Raw genomic sequence first — 25,434 nt, 5'->3', positions numbered from 1 at the left:
ATATATATATATATATATATATATATATAAACTAAATTGAAATTAGAACAATGATATTTGACCAGTAACATGTAATATGGCAGTGTTACATCAAATATGTCACACATATAAAAAATAAATTTAGAAATTTACTTTTTAAAAGAATAAAAAAAATTGAGAAAATAATTAAAAGAACCACCATTAACATTTGACATGTGAAATGAAATTTTTTTTTTTATTTCAGCACGGGTACATTTGAAATTTTAGAAAGTATAGGATGGAGGAGGAAGAACATATGGGGTGCAGTAAGAAATTCCTAGTAGGAGATTATCAGCACTCACCACACCACCATAAACCAAAACCCCATAACCCATGGCTGCTCCTCTTCTTCTCAGACAGGCTCTCCTCCTTCGTTGTGGAGACCAGAAAGGAGTTGTGCAGGTAGTTTGTTTCCATAACTACCAAAGCTTCACCGCCGGAGCTATCGCGGCGCGTTACAGGCCGTTGTGCAGCGCCACCGCCAACTTATCGTCGGACGAAGCCGATGAGAAAACAAAATCTAGCGGCATTAGCAACAACTCCTTTGTGCGGAAAGCTCAGTTCCCGTCAAGTCAGTCGCGGTGGGAGGATGACCCCGATTACCGGAAGTGGAAGGACAAAAAAGAGGAGATTCTGAGGGACATCGAGCCTATCATTATGCTCGCCAAGGACATTCTCCACTCCGGAAGGTCGCTTCCGACTTTCATTTCTACAAATATCTCAAGTTGATTTTATTTTTTTCTTAATATATTATGTGTCTCACACTTCAGGTACATGGACGGAGCGCGATTGAATATGGAAGACCAGAAAGCGGTTGTTGAGAAGCTTCTTGCGTACCATCCACAGTCTGAAGATAAGGTTGGATGCGGCCTTGAATCCATTATGGTAAGCGCGCGGTCTGAATAATGTCTTTGTTGCGTACTTCGTCGTTTTGTAATAGAAATGCTGCTTTCTCTGTAATGTGAATGTGTCATTACTGTGGTGGCTGTACTATTTCTTATCTTATCAGTTTGCAACTTCTGATTGTAGTAGTTGTTCTAAGTGCTTGTTATTTCTGACTGGTTAAAAACTACTTAAAATATTCCAATCGTGCAATTTTTTGTGTTTTTCTATCATAATATGACAAGATCGTATGTTTCTCACCCATTTCATATTTAAGTAAACGTCTTTTAACCTGAATTTTAATTTACATATCTTTGATAAGCATTTCTAAGACTTTCATTTCAACATGTTTGGTGGCTTGTTTTCATCTACACCCCTTGGACTATTTTTTTTCCCTTTTGGAGGGGGTGTATCTGTCACAAGTCACATGACATCACTTTAACAAGAATGTCCGAGCTTAGTTTGAGCACGTTGGTGGTTGCTCTGTGAGCAGTTAGAACCTGTGTAAAACGGTAAAACTATGATTCCTGAACTGGCAGGTAGACTTGTGGTTTACTTCTGTAAGATACTTAAATCCATTAAACGTTCTCCACAACTGCCAATAAGGTTTCACTCAACTGCCAGGATTGAACAATGTCCACAATCCACTAGAAGGTCCTGGGTTCATCCTTTATGTTTTTCTTTCCTTGAAAGGTCGTTTGTAAGTACTACTGCAAGACTTTGCACAGTCATCTTGCTTATCTTATCCTTAGAATAGGGCCTCTTCTCCTAAACTTTTTTTCTGCCAAAAAAAAAACAATACCTATATCTTAGCTTTTTTCATGTTGGCTTATGACATTGTTCCTTTAATTTGTCTGGCTGTTTTAGGTTTTTTTTTTTTTTTTTTTTTTCTTCTGCGCTACTTGCCAATGATGGTGTAAATTTTGGTGGAGTTAAAGAGATGGGCAATTTGTCCTCTGGATTAGAAGGGGTAAGCTTTGTTATTAAAGGAGGAGAGTGGAGAATCCAAATTTAATTTGTTTGGCTAGAATAGGTTGCCTACTCTGTTGTTACCCAGACCTAATAGAGCCAAGTATTACTCCCTTCAATTTATCCAATGTTACTGTGCATGACATTTAAACAGCCACTTATCAGTTCTTTGAACCATCCCGTGGCTTCTAAGTTCACCATATCCTCACTTATATATATATATATATATATATATATATATATATATATATATATATATATATATATATATATATAATGTTTTAGGTTTGAATTAGAGACGTTAAATCACAATGATGAATCAACTACTGTAACCTATAGCCGTCTAAACTAAAGATGCGGGTTTCATTCCCTCCACTTGATTATAATCTATATTTATTCTATTTAAATGCATCTTTTTCTGATATAATGAATTTATAATTTTTAATAATCAATGTATTCTTGTCCATTGATCCACCTCTAATCCAGACTCATTAAACCTGAAGCCCTTGCCTTGACGTCAAATGTAGCCTTTGATACTTTGTTACTCTTAACAAATAAGCTTATTTATGAGGGACATTTAATCACATGATAAGGCAGACATGCTTAAATGTTTTAAACTTATATTCTGGCCCTTCATTTGATTTTTTTCAACCTTGGGTTATTATCTATGTAACATGGATACTGAAACGAACACTAGACACGACACGGGCACAAATACTTTGACTCAAAATGTAGGACATGAGACTTGAATATGTATATTAGGTCATTATTTAATTAGCAACCAATATTTATGTATTCAAAATCATGTAAACAAGGTTTGTCAAATATAATACTCTAAACAAATTGTCACCTAATACAAAAATGAATCTAATTCATCTATCTAACTTCCAAAAAGTGAAAAGAGGATATAATTCATTCAGGACATTTCATCCCCTTCTTCATCACCATTGAAAAAAACATTTTAGTCGAAATTCATTTAAAGACAAATGAACAACTTTAAAAAATTCCACATTGCATGAAGATATGATATGAGATTAAATAAAAAAGTTATCAATAATAATATGTAATCTAAATATTCGAGATCATATAAGATTTATTCTTTATTTTTACAAACATAATAGAAACTTATGCAATAAGTTTACAAGTTTATGGGTTTTTAGAAAATAATTGTATTTGCCCTTATTAACATTGCGTTGGAGTCATCTCAAAATTATGGACTAGAAATATGTCTTTTGAATTGGACATTTCTCATATACATGTCATACATGGGGACACAGATTGAGATGCATGTATGAGCTTCATAGGCTATTACAAATTGTTGACCGGCTACCCTCCTTAAAACAAATAATTAGGGCAAGTATATAGATGAAGATTGTTGTTTCAATTACCACTCACTATCAAGCTATTGCAAGTTGAACTAACCGTGAGGATAGGTGTTGATCTAGATATTGGGAAACACCCATTTTGAAGTGAATAGTTAAGCAGTTAGTAATTAATTTTATCTAACTCGTTATTCTTTGATTACCACCAGTTCTTTCAATTATCATTCAAATCCAGTAGAACAGGTAGAATCCAATAGTTTCATGAAAATTAGAATCATATTTCTTTATATGAAACTCAAATAAAGAGAAATATTAGATTCTAATCCCAGATATCTGAAAGATAAAGTTCCTAAGCCAAATCTAGTCTTTAATCCAATGACCAAATACCATTTGTAATTCAAAACCTAAGTATCAATTCAGTGGTGATCGATCAAAGGAAAACATTAACAGCAAAATTAGAAAGAAATATAGACCGAATAAAATTGTTCTAAACTCTAGAAGAGTGACTCTATTCAAGTCAAGTAGAATTCATCCTTAATTAACCTAGGGAAAGTTAGAAATACATGATAGAATGAACAAAAACAAGGAACATAGAGATGAGAAAAGAGTCACGGTAGCTGTAGGAGTTAGTCCTAGGATGAGTCTTCACTAGAAGATGGCGTATTGTAATTTGGAGTAACCTCCCGTGCAAAAGTTCAAATTTCGGGTTCGAATTGTGTTTTGGTATTGTTATATTTAAGTATAATTGCTTAGCAAAGAAAATTCAGCATCAACTGATTTTTTAATAAAGATCAGACTGTTGGGGGCAAAAATGTTAGGCAACTATAAGAGAAACAGACCTGGCAATGACAAGCTTCAACAGAATTTGCATGTCGAGCAGTCTTCACTTAGCAATAATGATGGAACATGGGATCTTAAAAAATAAAGGAAATTTAAGATAAAATTGTGATATCCCTATAAAAAGCCGAACAAACATTTTGTAGAACTCTTAATCCTAATATATATCCTCAAATACTCGTAACATGTTTCTGAGATTTATCACTAACCTAAGGAGATGAAAACCTGTTTCCTGATAATAACTGATTGTGCAAAATGTACATATAATTGCCAATAATGTATTTAAGAATCTCTTTACATGACTGCCAGAGTTATAGTTCCCATCTCTTTTACTTTTTATAAATTTAGTTCGAGCCTTGATTAGACTAAATGTCTATAAGCTGAAATTATGAATAGAATTTTTAAATAATTGATATTTTCCCTCCCATTCATGTGGAACGATTTGGTGGCCCAATTTAAATGGCTGCTTGATTTCTTCTTCATCACTAAGCCAAAACTATAATATGAAAAATGCTAGTTAATTAGTGTTATTTTTTTATCAGCATGCTAGTTCATTAGTGGTTTGTTGAATACTAGTTTCCATGAACCGATACTGTATATTTAAAGCTGTAAATGATTTCCTTTTGATAAATCTTCAAATTAATGTAGAAGTTATGTCAGATCAGAACCATGTTGGCAAAAAGCTTCGGCCCCTTGGTCTACTCAAGTAAAATACTAGGTTTAATTGTACTTATAAGCTCTTTAAACATTTTCCCAATTCAATTGCAAAGTTTTATCCTTTAAGTTTTCAGATTGTTTCGAGTAACTCCCTTTATCGCCCACCTTGTTATTAAAGAGATTCTCTTTTGATTATTGGTGGCATTGTGCAATACCATTTTATTGTAAGCAAAATCATTGAGAAAAGGAGTTCCTCAAACGAATTTGATTTCTTGCCAGCGAAAAAGAATGTGTTTTTGTGAAGCTCATTGCAAAACTGACATAGGGAGTAATTTATAGTTAGTATAACTATGCGGACACTGTTGTCAAAATTAAACTAGAGTAAAAATCAAATTGCAAAAGGATCTTTTATACACTATGCATTTCTGTCAGTTTTGTGCTTGGTGAGGTGTTAAGATTTTTCAGTCTTTGTTACTTTCCTTGCCTTTTGAAGGAGCTGTGATCTTCTATTACTAGTTTACTATCTACATTACCTCCTCGGTTAGATCAAATGTACTTACTAATGCACCTCTCATAAATAAAATACATTAGGAATATTTGTATGGGTCTTTCTGAATTTTCAGATATTCTAATTTACATTTTAGCAAAATAGATATACTTTTATTCTTTTATTGGCTTGTTGTGTTGAATTTGATCAAATGATTTTGTGCTGATTGATTCTTGTTTAAATGATCCTAAAAGTTTGTCTTCCAAAACGCATTATTGTGGAATAAAGCACTTCTTCATTTTTGGATTTCACTTCATCCTTTAAAAATGTGATTGATTTGATAATCAATTCTGAAGACCAAACCCCCTCCTTTCCAATTAAAATTTGGTAAATAGGGTCATTAATCTTGTAAGATGTCCATGTCCTTATACTTTACAGGAGTAAAATCCTTTATCTCATTTTTTTTTTAAACTATCAACTCCTATGTATTTCACGTACATTTCCCATTTTATTAAAATTTACATGATTCGAACGTAAGACTGGAACTTCAGCCACTATTATTTTTTGGATTTTCTTGTCAGCGGTCTGCTTTGGTTACACCCCAAAGCGGAAAAATAGTGCAGTATATGGATATGTGACTTATTTTGTTGTAGGTTGACCGCCATCCCCAATATCGACAGTCAAGGTGTCTTTTTATAGTAAGAACTGACGGTGGCTGGGTTGATTTCTCCTATCAGAAGTGCCTTCGCGAATACATTAGAGATAAGTACCCTACTCATGCGGAAAGGTTTATTCGACGACATTTTAAGCGTGGAAGTGGTTGATGTATATATAATGGAATTTGGTTACTTTGGTGTGATCATAGCTTTTTACATATGCTTTTCCCTCTAATTGCTCTCTGGCCTGCCTATACTGTCAATAGCAGTAGATACCCATTGATTGACTGGGATATCAAGCTTATTATGAAAGAAACAGAGAAAATTATTCAAGTGGGCTTCACTTTGTTGAGTTATAAGTTTTGTAAAACATTTTATTGGGCATGCAAATTGGTGGTTGGGTAACTGTCTGGTTGGCAGTAAGGAATGAATTTTGTTGTTTAATGACCTGTAATATTATAAGAAATTTACTAAAATTCAATGTCATTCTATAGTCAGAGCATATTTTTGTTGTTGCGTGGGCTTCAGCATTTGAATTTAACCCCGTAATTTTTGGAGGATGCTTTCAACCTGAATTTGGATTCATTCCCAGAGATTCAAATAATCGCCACAACGAGGTTAGAAAACACCCGGAACCCGTAAAAGTCTATAAAGTGATAGGGAAGCCTAGGGTTGTACTGCGTACCAACTCTGGATTATGGGTCTTGATTGAGGTGTCCTATATCCAGCTATATTAGTCACGGGACATTTAAGAGTGGTTGAGATTCGACATGTACATGTCAATACTCGGCAAGGGTCAAGCTCTACTAGGTTCAGTAGGAACCTCTGCACAAGTCAAAACGAAGAGAAACTATGTCTGGCTGCTTTGAGATTTTTAACCGAGCCATGTTAGTCTTGATGATAAGTCAAACATTACAACAAATTTCCTCTCTATCAGTATTACTTTCAATAACATATTCCCCAGGCTAATATGGCTTAGAACTTCACCAAGGGCTTAGAATCAATGGCTACAAACTCGGAGGATATTTGATTATAAACCTTAACAAGAATTTGAAACTTTAGCATCAATAATAGGAAATAACATTGCCCTACGGTCTCCAATTAAGCTACTAACTTCTTTTGTCTCATATACCTCCCATACTCCAAATACTGATAGCAAGGATAGAAAACAACGTGATCGACTAACCTACTGTGGTCAGAGTGGTGGGGTCCAGTGAAGATGTGACTCGGTCTTTTGGTAGATTTACAGCATTGGAGGCTGAGATGGTGGAGGGAGGTTGGGGATAAGACAGAAAAAGGATGTTCTTTCACTTTATAAAATAATTGACACATAATATAGCGGTGTTTCGCTTAGATTTTTTTTACATTTTAATGAGCATTGTTATGAGTGTGGATATTCTTTTTTTGCTTCAGGTTTGAAAGTTTGATTTGGTCGTGCGTGTTAACCAAGTGACTTCAACTCAAGAGGGGAGGTACGTTTGATTGTGAATAATCTTTAAAAAATTACAAAACTTAGAATAATTTCAAGAACCAATATGAGATGAATTTCGAAATACCTAGATGGATGTAAAATCACTAACGCATTGATCAGATAGCAAAATAATGACTGAACTTTTGTTATTAGATTCAGATCAAATGTGAAGGATACTATATCGTTGCAAAGGATGCCTAATAATGACACCTTTAACAAAATTCACAACCCAAAGGCAAGTATTTTAAGAGTAAACATCAATTTGCCTATTCATTAAGAATGTATTTTGGGGAACTGACTTCTTAAGAAAAAAATTCTTTGTAAATTAATATTGATATGTGTATGAATTAAAAATAAATTTTTTAAACAATATATAAAAGGGTTTATGAAACTCTAACTTTTCTTTTTCGTCTTCAAAATCTAAAATTATAAATAAAATGAAAAATCAGCTAAATATCTCAGCTTAGAAATAACGTGGTTAAGCACTTCTGCAGGTATGATCGTATTTTATTCCTTGGGTAAAAGGGGTTTCCCACAGTAATAGCATTTGCCAATCTTACGAAAATTAAGCGGAGTAGATCACTCTATTTGAGAGTATGGAATCGAGCTTCAAACACTACGTCAATAACTCACCAATAATATCATGAGAAGATACTGTCTTACTTTGCAGTAAGTTTCGATTATTTTCTATATGCACATGCAAGAATGGCAAAATCTCTAGCAAGAACAAAAAATCCATTTAAAGTTAAAAAACTCTTAGAACATAACAGAGTAACATGACATCATTAAGATAATCAATATCGTTATAACTGTTATGTTATTTACCTAAACCCTTCGCTTTCTAACCTGCTGCAGACTTATGTCAAGTCTTATGATTTGGGTAGTTTGCCACTTAAATCAGATGAAGTCCTTTTTTTTAAAAAAAAAATCTTGTTTAACCTAATCAGTTAAAATTCCCCCTTTTAGTCAAAAGTCTTTATGCATGTCCATTCTGTGATATATTCATTAGGCAAAATTGCAATTTAGCCTTTGATATATTTACTTGAGAAAGATCTTTATCCCCTTTAAAGCAGTTAAAATGGACTGTCAATTAGTCAATTATTTTATTATATACAGTTAAATAGGTAGGTTTTGTTTAGATAGCTATTTCTATAAAAAAAAATAGTAGAAAAGTTAAAAATATTAAATAAATTTTTCTGTAAACTAAACTTAATTTAAGTGCAAGCTGAGCTATATTTACAAGAAATTAATTTTAATTTATAAAAATATGACTCTTTTATTTAATTTTCTTATAAGTACTTGAACATGCCATAAACAATAATTGAGCGTCTGCAAGCATATGCTTGGGCAACTACTATTTGTGGATGAAGTGGCGAAGTTCTACTACAATAATGCAACAATATGAATCCTCAGTGGAATTGACTTATGCCATGACTAAATAAAGAGCAAAATTTTCACACTTTTAACATGGTCATTGACCACTATTACATGTCAATTTCAATCTATCTTAGTCCTTTCTTACCTTTTAATATATATACAATGGTCAATATTTTAAGAGATGATCATGGACAAAGGCTTACAATATTCTGAGTCAATAATCAACCATATTTTTTTATTATTTTATAATGGAATTTGTGTTGGGTGAAAAAGTGAAAAAGTGAAAAGAGAGGTAAAAAACAAGATGTGATGGAAGTGAACATTATTTGAGTTCATTCATGGTAGTTATGTTATGTTACCTCTGCAGCAATTATGTAGTGTTGTGGTATTTTATGATTACTGTGAAAACATTATGATTAAGGTCTGACTCTGTTGCGGACCCTTCTTCACTCTTCACCCAGCTGGATGAAGATCTTTGTGGCCCATCATCTTCCATAACTCACACATTCAAACACTGTTTTTTTCTTAGTACAACTTCCCAGGGAGGGATCCTCAGTTTTGGACAAATCAATAAATTCAAAGAATTATTGTACCTCAAAATAACCCTTTCATTTTATCATCCCTTCCTTTCATTCCCACAACTTTAATATTATAATCATTTTTCTTTCAACACCTCTCCTCCCCCTTACCATCATGGCGAAATCTATATCTTATATTTTAGGCCTTTGGTTAAATAAAATTAATACACACAAGTTTTATGAGTTTTAAAATTTAGTGGAATAAATCAAGATATATAGCATTTATTTTGTTGAATTTAGAACGTGCAACTTAGCTCGTGATATAAATCGGTTATCAATAAATAAAATGTGTGTCATACATAATTTAAAATCCTTTGAAATCGATGAAAATTACTTGTATAGATAATATTTTTTGTTTGACGTATACATCGAGTATATGGGACACAATGTAAATACTCACAAAACATGAATTATTTTTAAGTTAAATGATTTATTAGTTGAAACATTTATTGGAGTAAGAAATAATTTAAAGCTAGGTAGAATATGGTTAAAATATGTTTTTTAAAATTAATTCAATCTTTGATTTGTAAAATGATTAGGTTTTACATTTAGTTGATATAGAACTATCAATACATCTCTCCTATTGGAATATATACATATAAAGTACAATACTAGAGATTAATCTCGTTAAAATAGTGGATAAAATAATATATCTAACAAATAACTCGTTAAAATAATTTCTAACTGTGTGATTTGGATATTATGTTAAAAAATTAAAATTTTAGTTTAATTTAATTTATAAAACCAACTTTATAAAATTAAATTAAACTTAAAACAAATTTTTTTACATACTATCAAAATCATAATTAATAATTAATCTTTATCTTAATAAAATTTATTAATTTAAAACAAAATTTATTTGTGTGCTAATCTTATTTTGTTAATGTGTATAAACACATGAGATATGATAAAAAAAATGTATAATAATCCATAAAATTTTGAAAATTATAGAAAATTACTCACAGACAACACTAGTGTGCAAAGTTTGAACAAAAGTTTCAAATGAGTTTTAATTTCAATTTCATTGTAAGATGTTAAAAATACAGAAAACAACTCAAGACCATTTTTTATTGAAAACTATCTAATACATATTGAATAATAACCCATAAAAAAACAAAATATTAAAATCTTAAGTTTACCTTAATACAATTTGGTTCTCAAATGTCAAAATGAATTACGACAATAAATTTTATTTTATTTTTATATTCTAATATAAATCACGTAAAAATTAAAGGTATAATTGATAAAATAAAAATCATTAATATTACTTTAACTTTTAAAATATTAAAAAGTGGTTCAAAATCCCTTCAACGTGATAATAATTGACCGAGTACCTTTTAATAATTAAATGCATTATTCTGTCTGTTATTTTAATTATCATACAAGAGATTAAGTACCTAGAGAAAATGGTGAAATGATAACTTGCTATATAATATGATTAATTGTCCAGAGCAATAATTACCTTGTCGAGTATCAATAACAAAATCGAAAAGTTTGACTTCATAAATAATTACCTTTCTATGTACCTTCTTATTCTCTTTGAATGAAGGAAAAAAAACATAAGGTAGAGAAAAAAAAAATTTAAGTTGGACAAAAAATAAATAAATAACTGAAATTGGGGAAAATAAAAATAGTTGGAGTTAAATAGGAATTAAAAAAAAGATAGAAAAAGAAAAAAAAAAGATTGGAGAAAAATAAAATAGGAAATATTATCATTTTCATGTTCTACTATTTTATTTTCATTGATTCTCATAAAATAAAATAAGATAAATCATTTTTAAACATTTTTTTTCTTTTTTACTTATATATTTTCATTTGCTCCTTCCTCCAACCAAAACATTGCGTCATTAATAAAATATATATGATACTAGTAGTATGTTCTTAAGGACTTATCTGTGACAGTGTATTGTGCAAGTTTTCTAGAATACAGTAGGAATTTTTCGAAAATATTTGAGGATCACAAAACTGACAAGAATCTCAAATAAAGTTTATACCCAAGATAATTATTAGAAGAGGAAGAGAGAATGAAACTAAGAAGATAAAATGAGTGAACTTGGTGTGTTTTGCAGTGGGGGAAGAGTCTATATTTATAGAGCTAAGAAAGAATAAAATAAATCAAAGAAATTAAAACCAATCAATGATTTTAACATTGCAAAATAAAATGTTAGGTACAAACAAAGTCTCACATCAGAAAAAATAAGAGATGGACATGAGTTTATATACACATAAGATACCTTCATTGATAAAAGGCCTTTTGGAGTGACACCAAAAGCAAATCTGTGAGGGCTTGGTCCAAAGGCCGACAATTTGAAAGTGAATCATGAGAGGTGAAGAGTAAGAAATGCTCAGTGTTGACCATAGTGTACTCGAGGATACGAAAGAAAACAAAATATCAACTATAAGACTCTACATAAAAGGTTACTTCATGACATTGTCATCGATAGAAGTAGGTGACAAAGACAACCAAACTTTTTTCTCAAAAGAACCTTAATTATAAATATCATGTTAAATATAACGAAAGTTATGTATAACATTAATTTCTATGAGTTAAATATACATATAGAAATTTCTATTTATAATAAAAAAATGAGTTAAATTTAAAATATAAATAAAAAATAGTAATAAATTAGCTAAGAATAAAAAATAAAGATAAATCCGTGAACAAATATTTTGTAAATATTATTATGGGACACACAAATTTATTTATTTAACAAAAAATGTAGTATTTTTGTTTTATTCACCACGCATAAATCATTTAGACTGACAAATGTAGGTATAATTTATTCTCTGAGATTAATTTCATATCATCCAGTAAATCTAAGTACAATTTTATGAGATGAGCGAGTCGACGATATTGTATTTAGAAAGGTAACTTTGATTAAATCAGTCTATAAACATATTATTCAATTAGTCAATCTCCAAAACAGATAATAATAATAATTAGGATGGGACAAAATTAATTGATTTATATTGCACATAGTTAGTTAATGTATTATACAAGTTATTTTCACCTCACTATTATTCTCTTGTTTGTATTTTTAAATGTTTTTTTTCTGTCTTTAAATTATTGTAAATAAATGTCTTAACGAAAAACCCCTTTGGGTTGAAGTATTTATTCTTTATGCAAAAGGAAATTAATTTTTTACCGTGAAACATTAAATGAATATATTTTACTCATTTGAGTGATAGAGTGTTTATAGGTAGAATATTTTTTTTATGATTAAAAACTCGAATATAAGTTAAGGACAAGTTCAATCACATTTAAGAATTCAAAATGTGTTATAAAATATTGAGTTAGATTAATCGCGATTATAAATGATATTTATAAATTTTTCTGTACTAGTATAATAACAAATAAGATAGCTCAAAATATAATAACATATTAATAAATATAATAAATATATTTTATAATAATTTTATATTTTACTATTTTAAGCGTGTTTAACCGTATGATAATAATAATACATTGTTTTACAGTGTTATTAACTGCTTACGACATATTTGGGTCAGATGTCAAATAATATATTAATGCTTTGTCTTAGTTAATAAAGTTATTTGTTAATCTTAATTAATTGTGTGTTTCACGTGTTGTTTTAGTTAATAAAGTTTTAATTTTGTTAATTTTAATAAAAAAAAATTCTTCAGACTATTTAAATAATTAATAATAGTTAAGTATACTATTTTATAGTTTAGTTTTTAAAAACTGAACTTATAACATTTTCGGTTCGTATATTAGTTTTTTTTAACAATTTTATATGTTCATTTTAATTGATAGTTAGTAGATTAATTTTAAATTTCAGCTTTGCATAATAATTTTTGCATATTAACTTTTACCAATTAGAACTTCTTGAGATAGTTTCTGTCACATTTCCTTTAGTTTAATAAGTCACATAATTCTGATAGTTAAAAGTTAATTTGTTATTAGATAGTGTTAAAATCAGATTTTAGAACTAGTGCAGTGTTAAAATCAGTACAATTCAGTTTAAAATTAGTATAGTCAGTAGTGCAATTCAGTTTATATTATAGTTTAGTACAATTTAGTATAATTCATTTCAGTCCAGTTTAATAAAACAAACTGAATTATTTTATAATTCAATGCAGTTTAAACAAATTAGTTTTTAGTTAAGTACATATTTTAATAATAATATAATATATTTCAGTTTTATTTAGCCAATCTTAATAATTACATTAATAATAATTATAATAAGAATAAAAATAATATAATAATAGTAGTAGTAGGATGTGTGAAAAGGGTTGATGAGTCCCAATAAAGGTTTTGTTCCTTTATTTTCCTGCTCTGAGATTTAATTGGAAGAAGATCGTGGAGAGAGTGGAGATGTCTGAGTTTGACCAGTATAAAGTGCGTGTCGCTGTTTTTGTCTTAAAAAGAAATGATAGATAGAGTAGCACACTACTTTTGGGAGAAAGTTAGGAAGAAAAGAAAAGAAAACTGATAATCATGTTGTGATAAGAAAGGGTTGATTGCAAAAAATGGGCGAAATGAATGAATGAATGAAAAGTGTTAATTAATTAAGCATAATGAAAGAGTGAGAAAGTGGTGAGATTTCGTACCATAGTTTGGTGCACAATAGTAAAGGTTGCTTGTTGCGTTAGTGGTCTGCTGTAAACCACATTCCACAACTACCATCACCTTTCACTCACTCATTCTGTCTCTTCTCTCACACCTTCTTCCACTAATCACCACTAATCACCACTAATCACCACTAATCACCTCTAATCACTATTAGCTCCACTTTCCTCGGAGATCGAGCCTAACACCAAACAAAGAAAGCAACGTCTCATCACACACCATATACTTAATTACACCTCTAATTTTATTTACTTCTCTATAAGTCTCTTGTCTCACCATTTAAGACATGTTTTTAAGGCTTCCTCGTTAATAATTTTGACATGCATGGCTAAGTAGCTAGCTAGCTCTGAATCAGTCCTACTCCTACGGCTCGCTGCTCTGTTCCAACAATTTATTGTGATGGGGCAATTGCAGAGACATCTCTTTATCGTACGACCAAAAGAAGAACTGAGTTGTCCTTGTGTTGTGTTATATATTAGTAGTAAATTATGCTGGGAACTGTATCCTTCCGTATTTCCCACATTGCGTTATAGTTTTTGGTATCTCAAGCACAGGGAATGATACTCATCAATCACCAATCAAAATCACTATTTTCTTTCACCTTTTCTATTTAACTCTCTTTCTAAAATCTTCTTTCCATTTCTCAAATACATCCACTCATCCATACAACCTATACGCCACGGGAATAACTCTTTTTCTTCATCAATTCCTTTTACTTTTTCTTTTCTAATTCTACTAATCCCAATTTTTTTACTTTATATAAATTAAGACTACATCATAATTAATATATATAAACTAAAATAATCTTATATTTCTTTTTTAAAATTATTTTATCTTCTAAATTCTTCATGCTTTCTCCCTAAAATTTTGTAACCATTATTTGTCTCTTTTTTTTTTTTGGGCGGGAATCACAAACTACAAAAGAATAGAAAGTAAAATTATCTTGACTAAATAAAATTTACATTTTTCGACTTTTTCTTTCTCTCTCTAAACTAAAGGTTTTATTTGCACAAGAAAATCACAATTTTAACTTTTATATTTTAATTTGTTTAACTTCTAAATATTTTAATATATATTTTTTATAATTTTAATTTGTTTCTTTTGAATAAAAAAATTTTTACCATTGGTTTTCGATGATATATTTATAAGAATGATTAAATATCCTTTTATATTTATTTTTTATATATAAATTCTTTCTATTTTATTTTTGAATAATAAATAATAATAAATAACTATATTAACAAAGGTCAAATCATCATCTTCTAAACCATATTAATACTAGTCTAACGGAAAAAAAAACAAAACTAATTATTGAATATCTCAACATCAATAGAAAAATAATATCACTCATGTTCCTCAAGAAAATACCAATAAACATTAATATATAATAATTAAAAAAAACAAAGTATATTGCATGTCTATGTCAAATTGAATGTCTGTTTTAAGAATATTTCGAATATCAACACTACATTATTTTTAATATGTGGAAAAATTGCCGTGTGGAAAAACAAATTGAATTGATGTTCCCAAAATATATAGAATCCCTAAGTTTTGATAGTTGTCGTATCATCTTAATTTGCACTACATCCCTTCAAAAAGGTCAATAGACAAATTTTAGATTTTAAATTGGAAACACAAACCAAAGCTAACAAGGTCCATGACATGCATGTTCATTTCATAAAACAAAATTAAACATATTCATTTTCTTCTGCCAATGTATTAAAATTTTGTATACAGACTGATTGAAAATCCTACTTAATTCACCCTAATCTTTATCTACAAATAGTTTTACATTTTTTTAATGTACGGTAAGAAAAAGACAAGTTTATATCAAAGATATGATGGTGAATTATTAATATATTCGAGTATCACAAAATTACTCCTAAAACTGATTATTTTAAAATAAAGTATTATTACATCCTCATTTTGATAACTATAAATCAAAATTTGAGATAAAAAGATAAATGATTACATCTAATACACGTTAATTATTTAAATGATTTAATCTTTATTAATTTTAGTATTAGACTAAATGGATATCCAAAATAGACTTAGATTTTTAGGACAAATATTGATTAATAAATAATTAACCTCAACTTCATAACGGAAATAATTTTAATGAAATCCTGTTTCTTTTAAATTTTGATACTCATGTTAGAAAATAATTAATCAAGACAGTGTTATATTATTTTAATATAATTACGAGAAAATAATAAAGTAAAGATTAAATTTAATGGATCAAATCTTTATGTAGATATTTATTAAAGATTTTATATCTTTTCTTGTCATTCTTTACTGTTTTGTGAAGGGAGATATTATTAGTGCAAGGTTTGATATTTAGTTTATAAATTATAAGTAGTTAGATATGACCTACGAAGGTCCCAAAGAAAATATTTCAGTATAGACACTTTCTATAGGTTAATTAGGTGGACTGATTTACCATCAAATCAATTATATGATTATTTATGTGTGAATAGTGTTATTATTGAAGTGATGAACAAGTGAAAACTAATTGTTTATGCAATTATCAAATAGTATGGAGACAATTATCACTAATTGATGTTCTATAATGATTTAATCATAATATACATGTTAAATCTATAATTGTTATTCTTCACTGTTTGTAAAATATTTTATAGGTTAATATTTCTTATACAATAACATATAGTTAAAACCGCACTCACTACCAGACATTAAAATAATATGATTTTTAAGTTTAAGCAATATGATGTAAAATTGATAATTTGATGCCTGATCAAAAGATAGGTCTAATTAACTATCTCTCATTTTGATAAATGATACTCAAACATTAAATATTTGCGATGATATATAGATAGTTAAAACATTCAAATAATTATGTTAGTACTCACAACGAAAGTATTTTTGTGATTTAAGATTTAGTACTACAATAACTAAAATTTAAGACTGTAAGATGATAATTTGTTTAATGACAAAATATCTTACCGAGTAAAAATGACATTATAATTGGTGTTGAAAAATTCTAAAAAATTATTATATAATTGTTTTTTTTTTTAAATGTAAGTAACCATGTTAACAAAAAAAATTGATATTAGTTTTTATCTATAATGTTTTCGATTGATAATGGAATGAACTTTATATAACTTTTTCAGAAAATGTTAAGTGTAGAAAATTATACAGTTTCATTAAGGTGTAATTTATAAATCTTATCAATTTAAAGTGATTGAATTGTTGTTTATTATTCATGTTTTGTTAAATATACATATTTATGTGTTTGATGTCGATCTTATTTCTTTCTTTTTTTTTTTTCTTTAAATTAAATCATTCTTCGTGTATTGTTGTGATCCATAAAATCAAATATTTATTCATTTTTCTTCAATTTGAATATATATGTTATTTTCAAAATTTTATACTTTTCAAAAAATTTCAAAGTTTTATGTCACTTTTAAACTAATATAAGTTAGTAGAGATGAGAGGTTAAATAATCAAAGTATATGATAATTTATTATTGTTAGTTTTAAAAATTTTCTTCCCCAGTTAATTTATTTTGAAAAAATATCGTTCAAATATGTAAAAAATATATTTTTTTATTAGAAAATATTGTGAAAATCAGTAATAATTGTAAAAATTACATTGTTATTTTTTAAATACGAAAAATCAAACTCCATAACAACAATAATGAAATTAATTATTTTAATGACAATTATTATATGCAAAAAAATTTATATACCAAATTTTAGATAATCTATTATTATTTTTTAAGAAAAATATTTTTCACTTGTAATAAATTATTGTTACGTGAAATAATTTTTTCTTAATAATTGAATTATGAAAGGAGTTTTTATCAGCCCAACAAAAACAATATAACATAAATAATGAGGATATTATGAGATGTACTTTAATATGATTTGAAAAATAATTAAAATTATCAATAAAATAAATACAAGATGCATAACTATAATAATGCATTATTCTTGACAAAAAAGACACACACATATACTTATATTTTTTTCTAATTATTTGTTCAAAATTGTTCCAAAGATAGTTACAGAATACTATGAAATTTAACTTAATATTTAATAGTTCATATACTAAAAATTCAATAAATAAAATTATCCATTCTTTTATTTCAAATTTATATTTATATATTTTAAATGAATTTTTAATTAATTACGGTTTAATTATAATTTAATTTTTACCAATCATACTTTACATTTAAAATTATTTAACAGTTAATCAATGGATCAAAATTCTTTAAAATTAATGTTTACATTAACAGTTAACTAACCAAACAATCATTTATTTATACATGACTCATTATTCTTCTTATTTTTATAATTCTGATTTAATATATATACATACATAAAGACAGCTAACCAAAGGCATTTTTTTAGAAGAGCAGCTAACTTTCTTGCATTCTATTATTTCCTAAACCAAAGTACAGACATTAAATAAGAAAGTTAAAACGAGTGGGGTTACATAATTCAATCCCTTTATACTATGTAACTGGTGATTAAGAAGTGCTTCAATTGAAATTAGGTAAAGTTAGTTTAACATGTGTTTTTTTTTTTTTTTTTTTTTTATAATTAGTTTATTATTGATTAAGATTTGCATGAGTGTGAAAATGAAGAGCATCTAACCTTAACTTGTTCTCAACCGTCGTTGAAGCGATAAGCACATGAAGGAGTCGAGTTCCAGCAAATAAATACACCACAAAAACAGATAGATAAAATATTCTGCATCCTCAGATGACAGCTCATTTTGTAAAAATACTTTAATGTCCAAAACGAATACAATGTGAATGTATATGTATACGTATACGTATGTATTGTGAAACGAAAGGATGCAGCAGGATCAGAACTGGGATGACTTGTCAAACCTTGGTGGAGGCTTTGCCATTCTGTCTCAAATCAGATATCAGATATCAGATATCAGATAGAGAGAGATATGTTTGAACATGTTCTTTTCACGTGTAGGCCACTGTGTTTCTTTTAATTCCCGCGCGCGCCTTTATCTTCAATTTTAAAGTCTATTTTTATTATGAAGATGCTGAAAGATTCAATTTACAAAAATTCTACAATAAATAGTTCTTAAATTCCAATTTCATCTGTAAGGAATCTGGTTAAATAAGTTTAAGTCTTCCATTTTTCTTTTTACAAAAAAATTTATATATCAAGAGTAATGGGTACAGGTGATAAGAATGTTTCTTAATATAATATTTTTAAATATTTTATTTATTAATAATTCTTTTTTAATGTTGAGTACGGTTTAATAATTCTTTTTTGAGTTTACACGGGTTGATTCCTTATAATTAAATCGAGTTACTTGTTATTTATATTAACTACATTTTCTATGGTGATTAATAAATACATTTTAAGTGTGTGTGCTTTGTAAGATTTTGTGTCATTTATTTTAAGACTCCATAGATTGTTAATACATTTGTTTAAGTTAATGCAATATACCTTAGAGTATTTTCAATATTGTGTATTACCCTTTAATTTTACTTTGTAATGTTTGTTTGTTTTTCGGTCTAATTTGATTTTTGTCTTCTTACGATATTTTTTCAACTTAATTTGTCCATTAATATTAAATTAACACTTAATAAGTTATTTTAATAAGATTTAATGTAATTTTTTTAATAAACAAATTAAATGTAAAATAGAATTTATCAACTTGCCTAGAGATGAAAACACTGAAAGAAAAATGTTCTCCAATGCAAGTTGCATGCGGTAGAGAGGATGGAAGACAAAACAATATATAAATTACTTAAAAAGAAAGAATATGATGAAAGAGGAAATGATATTTTTTTATTTATGCAAAAGAAAAGATTTAGTAGGTAAATTAGGGTTTTTTTATTTAAATTTTTACCAATGGTTATTTTGTTTTTATAAGAGAGTAAGAGGGGTGTTTAGAAGAGAAGGTGTCAGGAGTGGAGGAGCATTAGAAGTAAAAAAGTACCCTTAGTTGTGATTGAATTGTACAGTGTACCTCTAGCAGGGTTTAAACATTCTATAAAAAAATTGATAACTAGTAATAGTAACACAGAACATAACATAACACGATGTTTAGGACACAGGGATGAAAGAGGGATCCATTAATTTGTAGGGTACATTTGTCACGTGTCGAGTAATTGTGGTGCATGGCCCATCTTTCATCCGCCTCTGGAGCTACCGCCAGAAGCTCCCAACAAAAAAAATAATACTTGTTCCGTTTTGGGGAATAAATAACAATAACACGCTCTTTTTTATCGTCACTGCTCACTGCCAGTGGTCACGCATACACACTCCTTCTCAATTCTCTCTTTTCTTCTCATATCTTTCTTTCTAAAACACAATGGAGGAAGTCTTTCTTTCTCTCTCTTTTCTCTCCATCCCATAGAACTTCCCTCATCCAACATGGCTAATCACCACCACCATCATCATCATGCTCACGACACCAACCTCAAATCCCTTCTCGACACCCTATACTGCTCCGAAGAGCATTGGGAGGAAGATGAATTAGACCAAGCAGAAGATGATTACCCAACGGCTAATAATGTTGTTAATAATAACGCTACCCTTCACTCCCCTCACGCGTTGTTGTTCGAAAGCGACATGTTTTGTGACGAACAGGAGTTGACATCGCTGCTGGGGAAAGAAAAACACAACCCTCTAACCACTTTCCTCCTAAGCAACCCTGCGCTGGAGTGTGCTCACAGGGAAGGCGTGGAGTGGATGCTCAGAGTGAACGCTCACTACTCCTTCTCTGCTCTCACAGCTCTTCTTGCCGTCAACTACTTTGACCGCTTCCTCTCCACCTTCCGCTTTCAGGATGGCAAGCCGTGGATGACACATCTCGCAGCCGTCGCTTGCCTCTCCCTCGCTGCCAAAGTGGAGGAGACACAAGTTCCCCTTCTCCTAGACCTTCAGGTATCTTCCTTTCTCCACTCTCTCACATTACCAACAAACAAAACTCTTACATCTTAACTCAAAAAGAATTATGTGGGATTTCAGCTTTACAAGAGTTGCCTCCATTTCCTTCTTATGTTCTCTAACTATTTATACATGTCTTGATCGTGATTGTTCTCTGAATTGTGCAGGTGGAAGAGGGTAGATACTTGTTCGAAGCCAAAACGATTAAAAGGATGGAGATTTTGGTCCTTTCCACTCTTGGATGGAAGATGAACCCGCCAACCCCTCTCTCCTTTCTTGATTACATCACAAGAAGACTTGGATTGAAGGATAATCACTGCTGGGACTTCCTTAGGAAGTGCGAAGGCGTTCTTGTCTCTGTCCTCGGAGGTAATTTCGTTACACCTTCGTGGTTAGAAGAAACACTGAATCAGCAAACAAGCTGAAAGACAATTTTCTTGTCTGATGTATTGTGATTACGTTTATATTTAAGTTTTATTTTTCAACATTGCAGATTGGAGATTAATGGGTTATCTACCGTCAGAACTGGCAAGTGCGACGATGATACACGTAGTGAAAAGCGTGGAGCCTTGTCTAGAAGGCGAATACCAGAGACAACTCTTGGGTATTCTGGGATTCGACAAGGTTGGTGGAGTTATGTTTTTAAGTTGGTTATTGTGTTTGATTTGAGGTTGGTAGGAATAAGAAATGAAAATGTGGAATGTATGCATACAGGAGAAGGTGAATGAGTGTCGGAAAATGTTGGAATTGTGGTCAGGGTACGAGAAGCAGGGGAAAGAATGCATGAAACGGAAATTTGGAAGCGTTCCGGGAAGTCCAAACGGCGTGATGGAGATGTCGTTTAGCTGTGATAGCTCGAATGAGGCGTGGACAGTAGTTGCTGGTGCTTCGGTGTGTTGTTCGGCGGAAGGTTTATGGAAGAAGAGTAGAAGTGAAGTAAAGCGATAAAGGAAAATGTTGTGGGCAGCCATTAATTTCAACTACCCTCTCACTCCTAATGGAAACATATATAGTCTTTCCCTGCTTTAATAACTGCGTATCTTTCTCTTTCTCTTTTTGACCACCAAGTTAAATTGCCAACCATCTCTGCCTCGCACTACTTCCATTCACCCCCTCATTTACTAATCCAATTATAGATTTAGACCTTCCTCTTCCTGTCTAGGACTGCAACCAGATATTGTTGGCATTTTATGAAGAACAATTTTATATATAATTAATTACTATTAATAATATACTAAACAAAAACACCACCTTAATGGGCACAAGTGTATTTTTTTTTTTCTATTATCTTTTTCCTTTCAAGCGATCAGATATTACAATTATTAATTTCATGTTCAATCCAGCAATAATAAAAAAGCATTTTGTTTTACTTTTGAAGAGTGTCGGCCAGCGGCAGATATGAGGGAGTGAGTGATTATTATTTATTTGTTGGGGGTGTTGTGTTGACCTCTTTGGGTTGAGCTGGGCTTCCGTTTGTATAGCAATTATGGTAAAAAGTAATCATACAATGAGCCATCCAGCTGTAACACCATCCTTTTATGTTTCTATCGCTTTCCTTTTAAGTTTTTTAATGCTTCTTCATTTATTCTCAATTTTCAAAATTTTCTCCTTTCCTTCTGTCTTTTTGTCATCGCAAAAAGCCAAAGCGGACCCTTCTCTTCCCCATCTTCGACCTTCATCTTCTTCTGCTCCCCAATTCAAACCATAATCTCATTATTAAATGAAAACCCATTCACGTTTTAAATAGGTTTTCGGTTACGTTAAACATCACGACATCAATTTTTAAGATACTATACTCTGTCGGATATCCTTCCAGAGATAGAGACGTTTGTGACATCCGCGGCAAGTGTTGCACTTGCATGTATTATTGTTTGTCTATTTTTCCTTGAACTGAAAAAGAAAAAAAAAGGTCAATTACCATTGTGCATTTATTTTTTTAACGATTAAAAGGCGTGCCAATAATCTTTTACTTTCCCTACGTTAAAAGAAAGCGTTTGTTGGATCTTCGATTTTTGAAGCTCTCGAGTGCAAAATTCGTCTCCGATATCCATCCTTTCTCGGAAGCACCGCAAATCGAATAATAAAACAAGACCAAGTCAAAATGAGGGCAAAACAAACAGTTGTTTTCTCAGATCTCAACCCTCATGCTTGTGACATATGACCAAGAACAAAAGTCTGATATTTTTACTGCATTAACTCCTCGTAATAACTTCTGCAGAGCTTTTGCAGCATTCCTTTACAATTCGATGGTAAAAGATAATGTTTCCTAATTGCAGCAGAGCAGCATCTTGAATTAAAAAAAAAATTATAAAGTGGCCGTCTATGAAACCTTGTTGGTTCACTGCACCAAAAAAAAAAAAAAAAAGATACAATAAGAAATGATTTAAAGTTTAAGAACTGGTTTGCTCGGCAGAACAATTTTCTTTTGTAGTGGATCTTGCTTCTGTCTTGTTCATGGCACGCAAAAGACACCCATGAAAGCCCCTGCATGTGCTTTCCCTACCTTATTAAAGGGGACCATTGCTTGACTTTATTCCCTTTCTCTATATACGTGCTGCTTTGAGTTTTTTTCAAGGGAGATTGAGTGTTGTTGTAGTTGAAATGACACTGAGAAGAAACAAAAACTTTTCAATTCCACCAAATACTTCCACATTTCATATATATATTATGTTACCACTAACAAGACAACATCTTATTTTTTTAATAATGAAGTCATATAATGTGTAGATAATGATGTGTTTTTAAAAACTAAAATGTTTTTTTTTTTCCTTTTCCTTTCAAGCAGTTTCTTCCACCCCTCACCCAAATCTGAATGAAAATTTTTGTTATCTAAACTACATCAATTCAATTAAAATTGATGTAAAGCAGAAGAATTTATAAATAGTCCGAATGTAGATCATATGAAAAAAAATGTATAAATATTTTTTAATGATATAAAGCGTATATGAATTAAAAAGAAAAAGGAAGAAAAAGACAAGTATGGAATAGTATACACTATTGGTGAAAAGAGAAACATGTTGCTTCTTTCTTGGTATAATTTATTTAAGTACACTTTTTTTTACTCAATTATTTTTGTATATTTCAATGTTTGAAATGGGCAAAGAGATGATAGGGAGCAGTTATTTACTGATATTGTGAATGGAGTGCTATTACAAGCCTTTTCTTTTTAGTGCTCGGAATAGTTTCAATAATTCATCAGTTTATGTTGATGATTAATTCTTGGTAGATTATTGTAAGAGTATAATTATTTTTCTCAAACAAATGTAAAATAAAATTACAGTGGAAACTAAATTCTATATAATATTTACAATGGTCATAGGTCTAACACTGAAATTTCAAATAATTAAATTTATCAAAACCAACAATGACTTGATAATGTAGGATAAGTTGAGATAAGAACAGAACTAAAACAGATTCATTTGACCTTATTTATTTTTTATGTAATAATTATTAGAAGACTCTGGTTTAACGTATTAACTTCAAATTTATTAAAACTTGCAATTATTAATATTATATAGAAATACAATTAAAAATTATAATGTAAATAATGTTTTTCATGAGAAAACAAACTTTAGACGTGTTAAGAAAAAAAAATCCAAAGTGGATACGCGGTGGATGTAATCTAGAGATGAAGTTGAGAAAAAATAAAAAATGGAAAGTCTGTAAAAGAAATTAAAAAAGTGGAAATTAATAATAATAAATATGGATGAATTAACGAAATAGTAAAAGAGTGGTTGTTGAATTGTTTTGCAGAGAGCATTTGGTTTGTTTTTATTGTTATTAATATTTTGTAGTTTTGAATTTGTTGTAGGGGTCCAGAGAATATGGAGCCCACTAGACTTTAAATATGATTGTGCAGTGAAAAGTGTGGGTTTTGTGATTTCACCGCGTGAATGCATTAAAAGAGAGAATGTATAAATTGGAGTTGCACGCTATATGATTGAAGTGATCCTATCCGAGGAAGTGTGGAAGATTGTGTGTGAAATATGATTATTATAAATGAGAGACAATTGGAATTGAGAAGTTAGGAGGAGAAACACATTCCGTGCGTGAGTGTTATAATGGTGAAGGACCCCTTTCACATGGAGCACGGGATAAGAATGGAATGGGCTTCTGGGCTTGGGCCGCATCCTGCTGTCTGTTGGAAGCTGTCACTATCCGAAGACACTGCTGCCACTCAGTACACTTGTTCATTAACTACATCTGCCATCTTCTCCTATTGTCTTTGCCTCCAAGGGATTTACCAAACTCTCCTTCAATCAAAAATTAGGTTTTCGAAAGATGGGTGAGTGGCATTGTCTATTTCCTAAACAAGCTTTTGTCTTCTTCAAAAGGCCTAGCCATGGATTTGGCCACCGCCACCATAATCATAAACAATTATACTCTCTATAAATCTTTCTCCACATAAAGATCAACAATATGTGAACCAACATTCATTGCACTTTGCCTCTATCTCACCTTTCCTTTTCAAAATCTCCCTTTAGAGACAATGCCAAATCACCCATTCCATACATGTTTTAAACACATGCTCTTTATAAAAATCTATAATTTCTATATTTTGTTTTATTTTTTGTTCATATTTCGTTTTCACCTTTGATTTCTTAAGGATTTATTTCTTAGTCTTTCTTTAATTTGGATCGATGTTGTCTTTCAAAGCACTGGCTGCTTGCTTTTAAAGTGTAAAAGACTTACAAGTTGA

General features: G+C 30.2%; 2 protein-coding genes across 4 annotated transcripts; both read left to right on the top strand.

Moving 5' to 3' along the window:
- The first annotated feature begins 303 nt into the window (after nucleotides 1-303).
- LOC106762375 (protein DCL homolog, chloroplastic) lies at nucleotides 304-7,995 on the top strand. 3 transcript variants are annotated; one of them, XM_022780964.1, is made up of 5 exons: nucleotides 304-707; nucleotides 789-903; nucleotides 5,826-5,934; nucleotides 7,242-7,300; nucleotides 7,794-7,995. In XM_022780964.1, the coding sequence occupies exons 1-4, from the start codon at nucleotides 352-354 to the stop codon at nucleotides 7,253-7,255; spliced, it is 594 nt and encodes a 197-aa protein (XP_022636685.1). In that variant the 5' UTR covers nucleotides 304-351; the 3' UTR covers nucleotides 7,256-7,300; nucleotides 7,794-7,995. The 3 variants fall into 3 exon arrangements, 2 of the variants coding, with proteins under 2 accessions (XP_022636685.1, XP_022636684.1); XR_002667916.1 differs by lacking the exon at nucleotides 5,826-5,934 and having other exon boundaries at nucleotides 305-707; XM_022780963.1 differs by lacking the exons at nucleotides 7,242-7,300; nucleotides 7,794-7,995 and having other exon boundaries at nucleotides 305-707; nucleotides 5,826-6,275.
- A 12,031-nt stretch (nucleotides 7,996-20,026) lies between these two features.
- LOC106760831 (cyclin-D3-3) lies at nucleotides 20,027-22,424 on the top strand. Its single transcript, XM_014644262.2, has 4 exons — nucleotides 20,027-20,732; nucleotides 20,903-21,104; nucleotides 21,229-21,359; nucleotides 21,450-22,424. Exons 1-4 carry the CDS (start codon nucleotides 20,220-20,222, stop codon nucleotides 21,681-21,683), a joined length of 1,080 nt encoding a protein of 359 aa, XP_014499748.1. The 5' UTR covers nucleotides 20,027-20,219; the 3' UTR covers nucleotides 21,684-22,424.
- The last annotated feature ends 3,010 nt before the right edge of the window (nucleotides 22,425-25,434 follow it).

This window comes from Vigna radiata, chromosome 5 (genome assembly GCF_000741045.1).
Source record: "Vigna radiata var. radiata cultivar VC1973A chromosome 5, Vradiata_ver6, whole genome shotgun sequence".
Lineage (NCBI taxonomy): Eukaryota > Viridiplantae > Streptophyta > Magnoliopsida > Fabales > Fabaceae > Vigna > Vigna radiata.
Note: the sequence above shows the minus strand (reverse complement) of the source record. Positions and strands in the feature narration are given on the sequence as shown.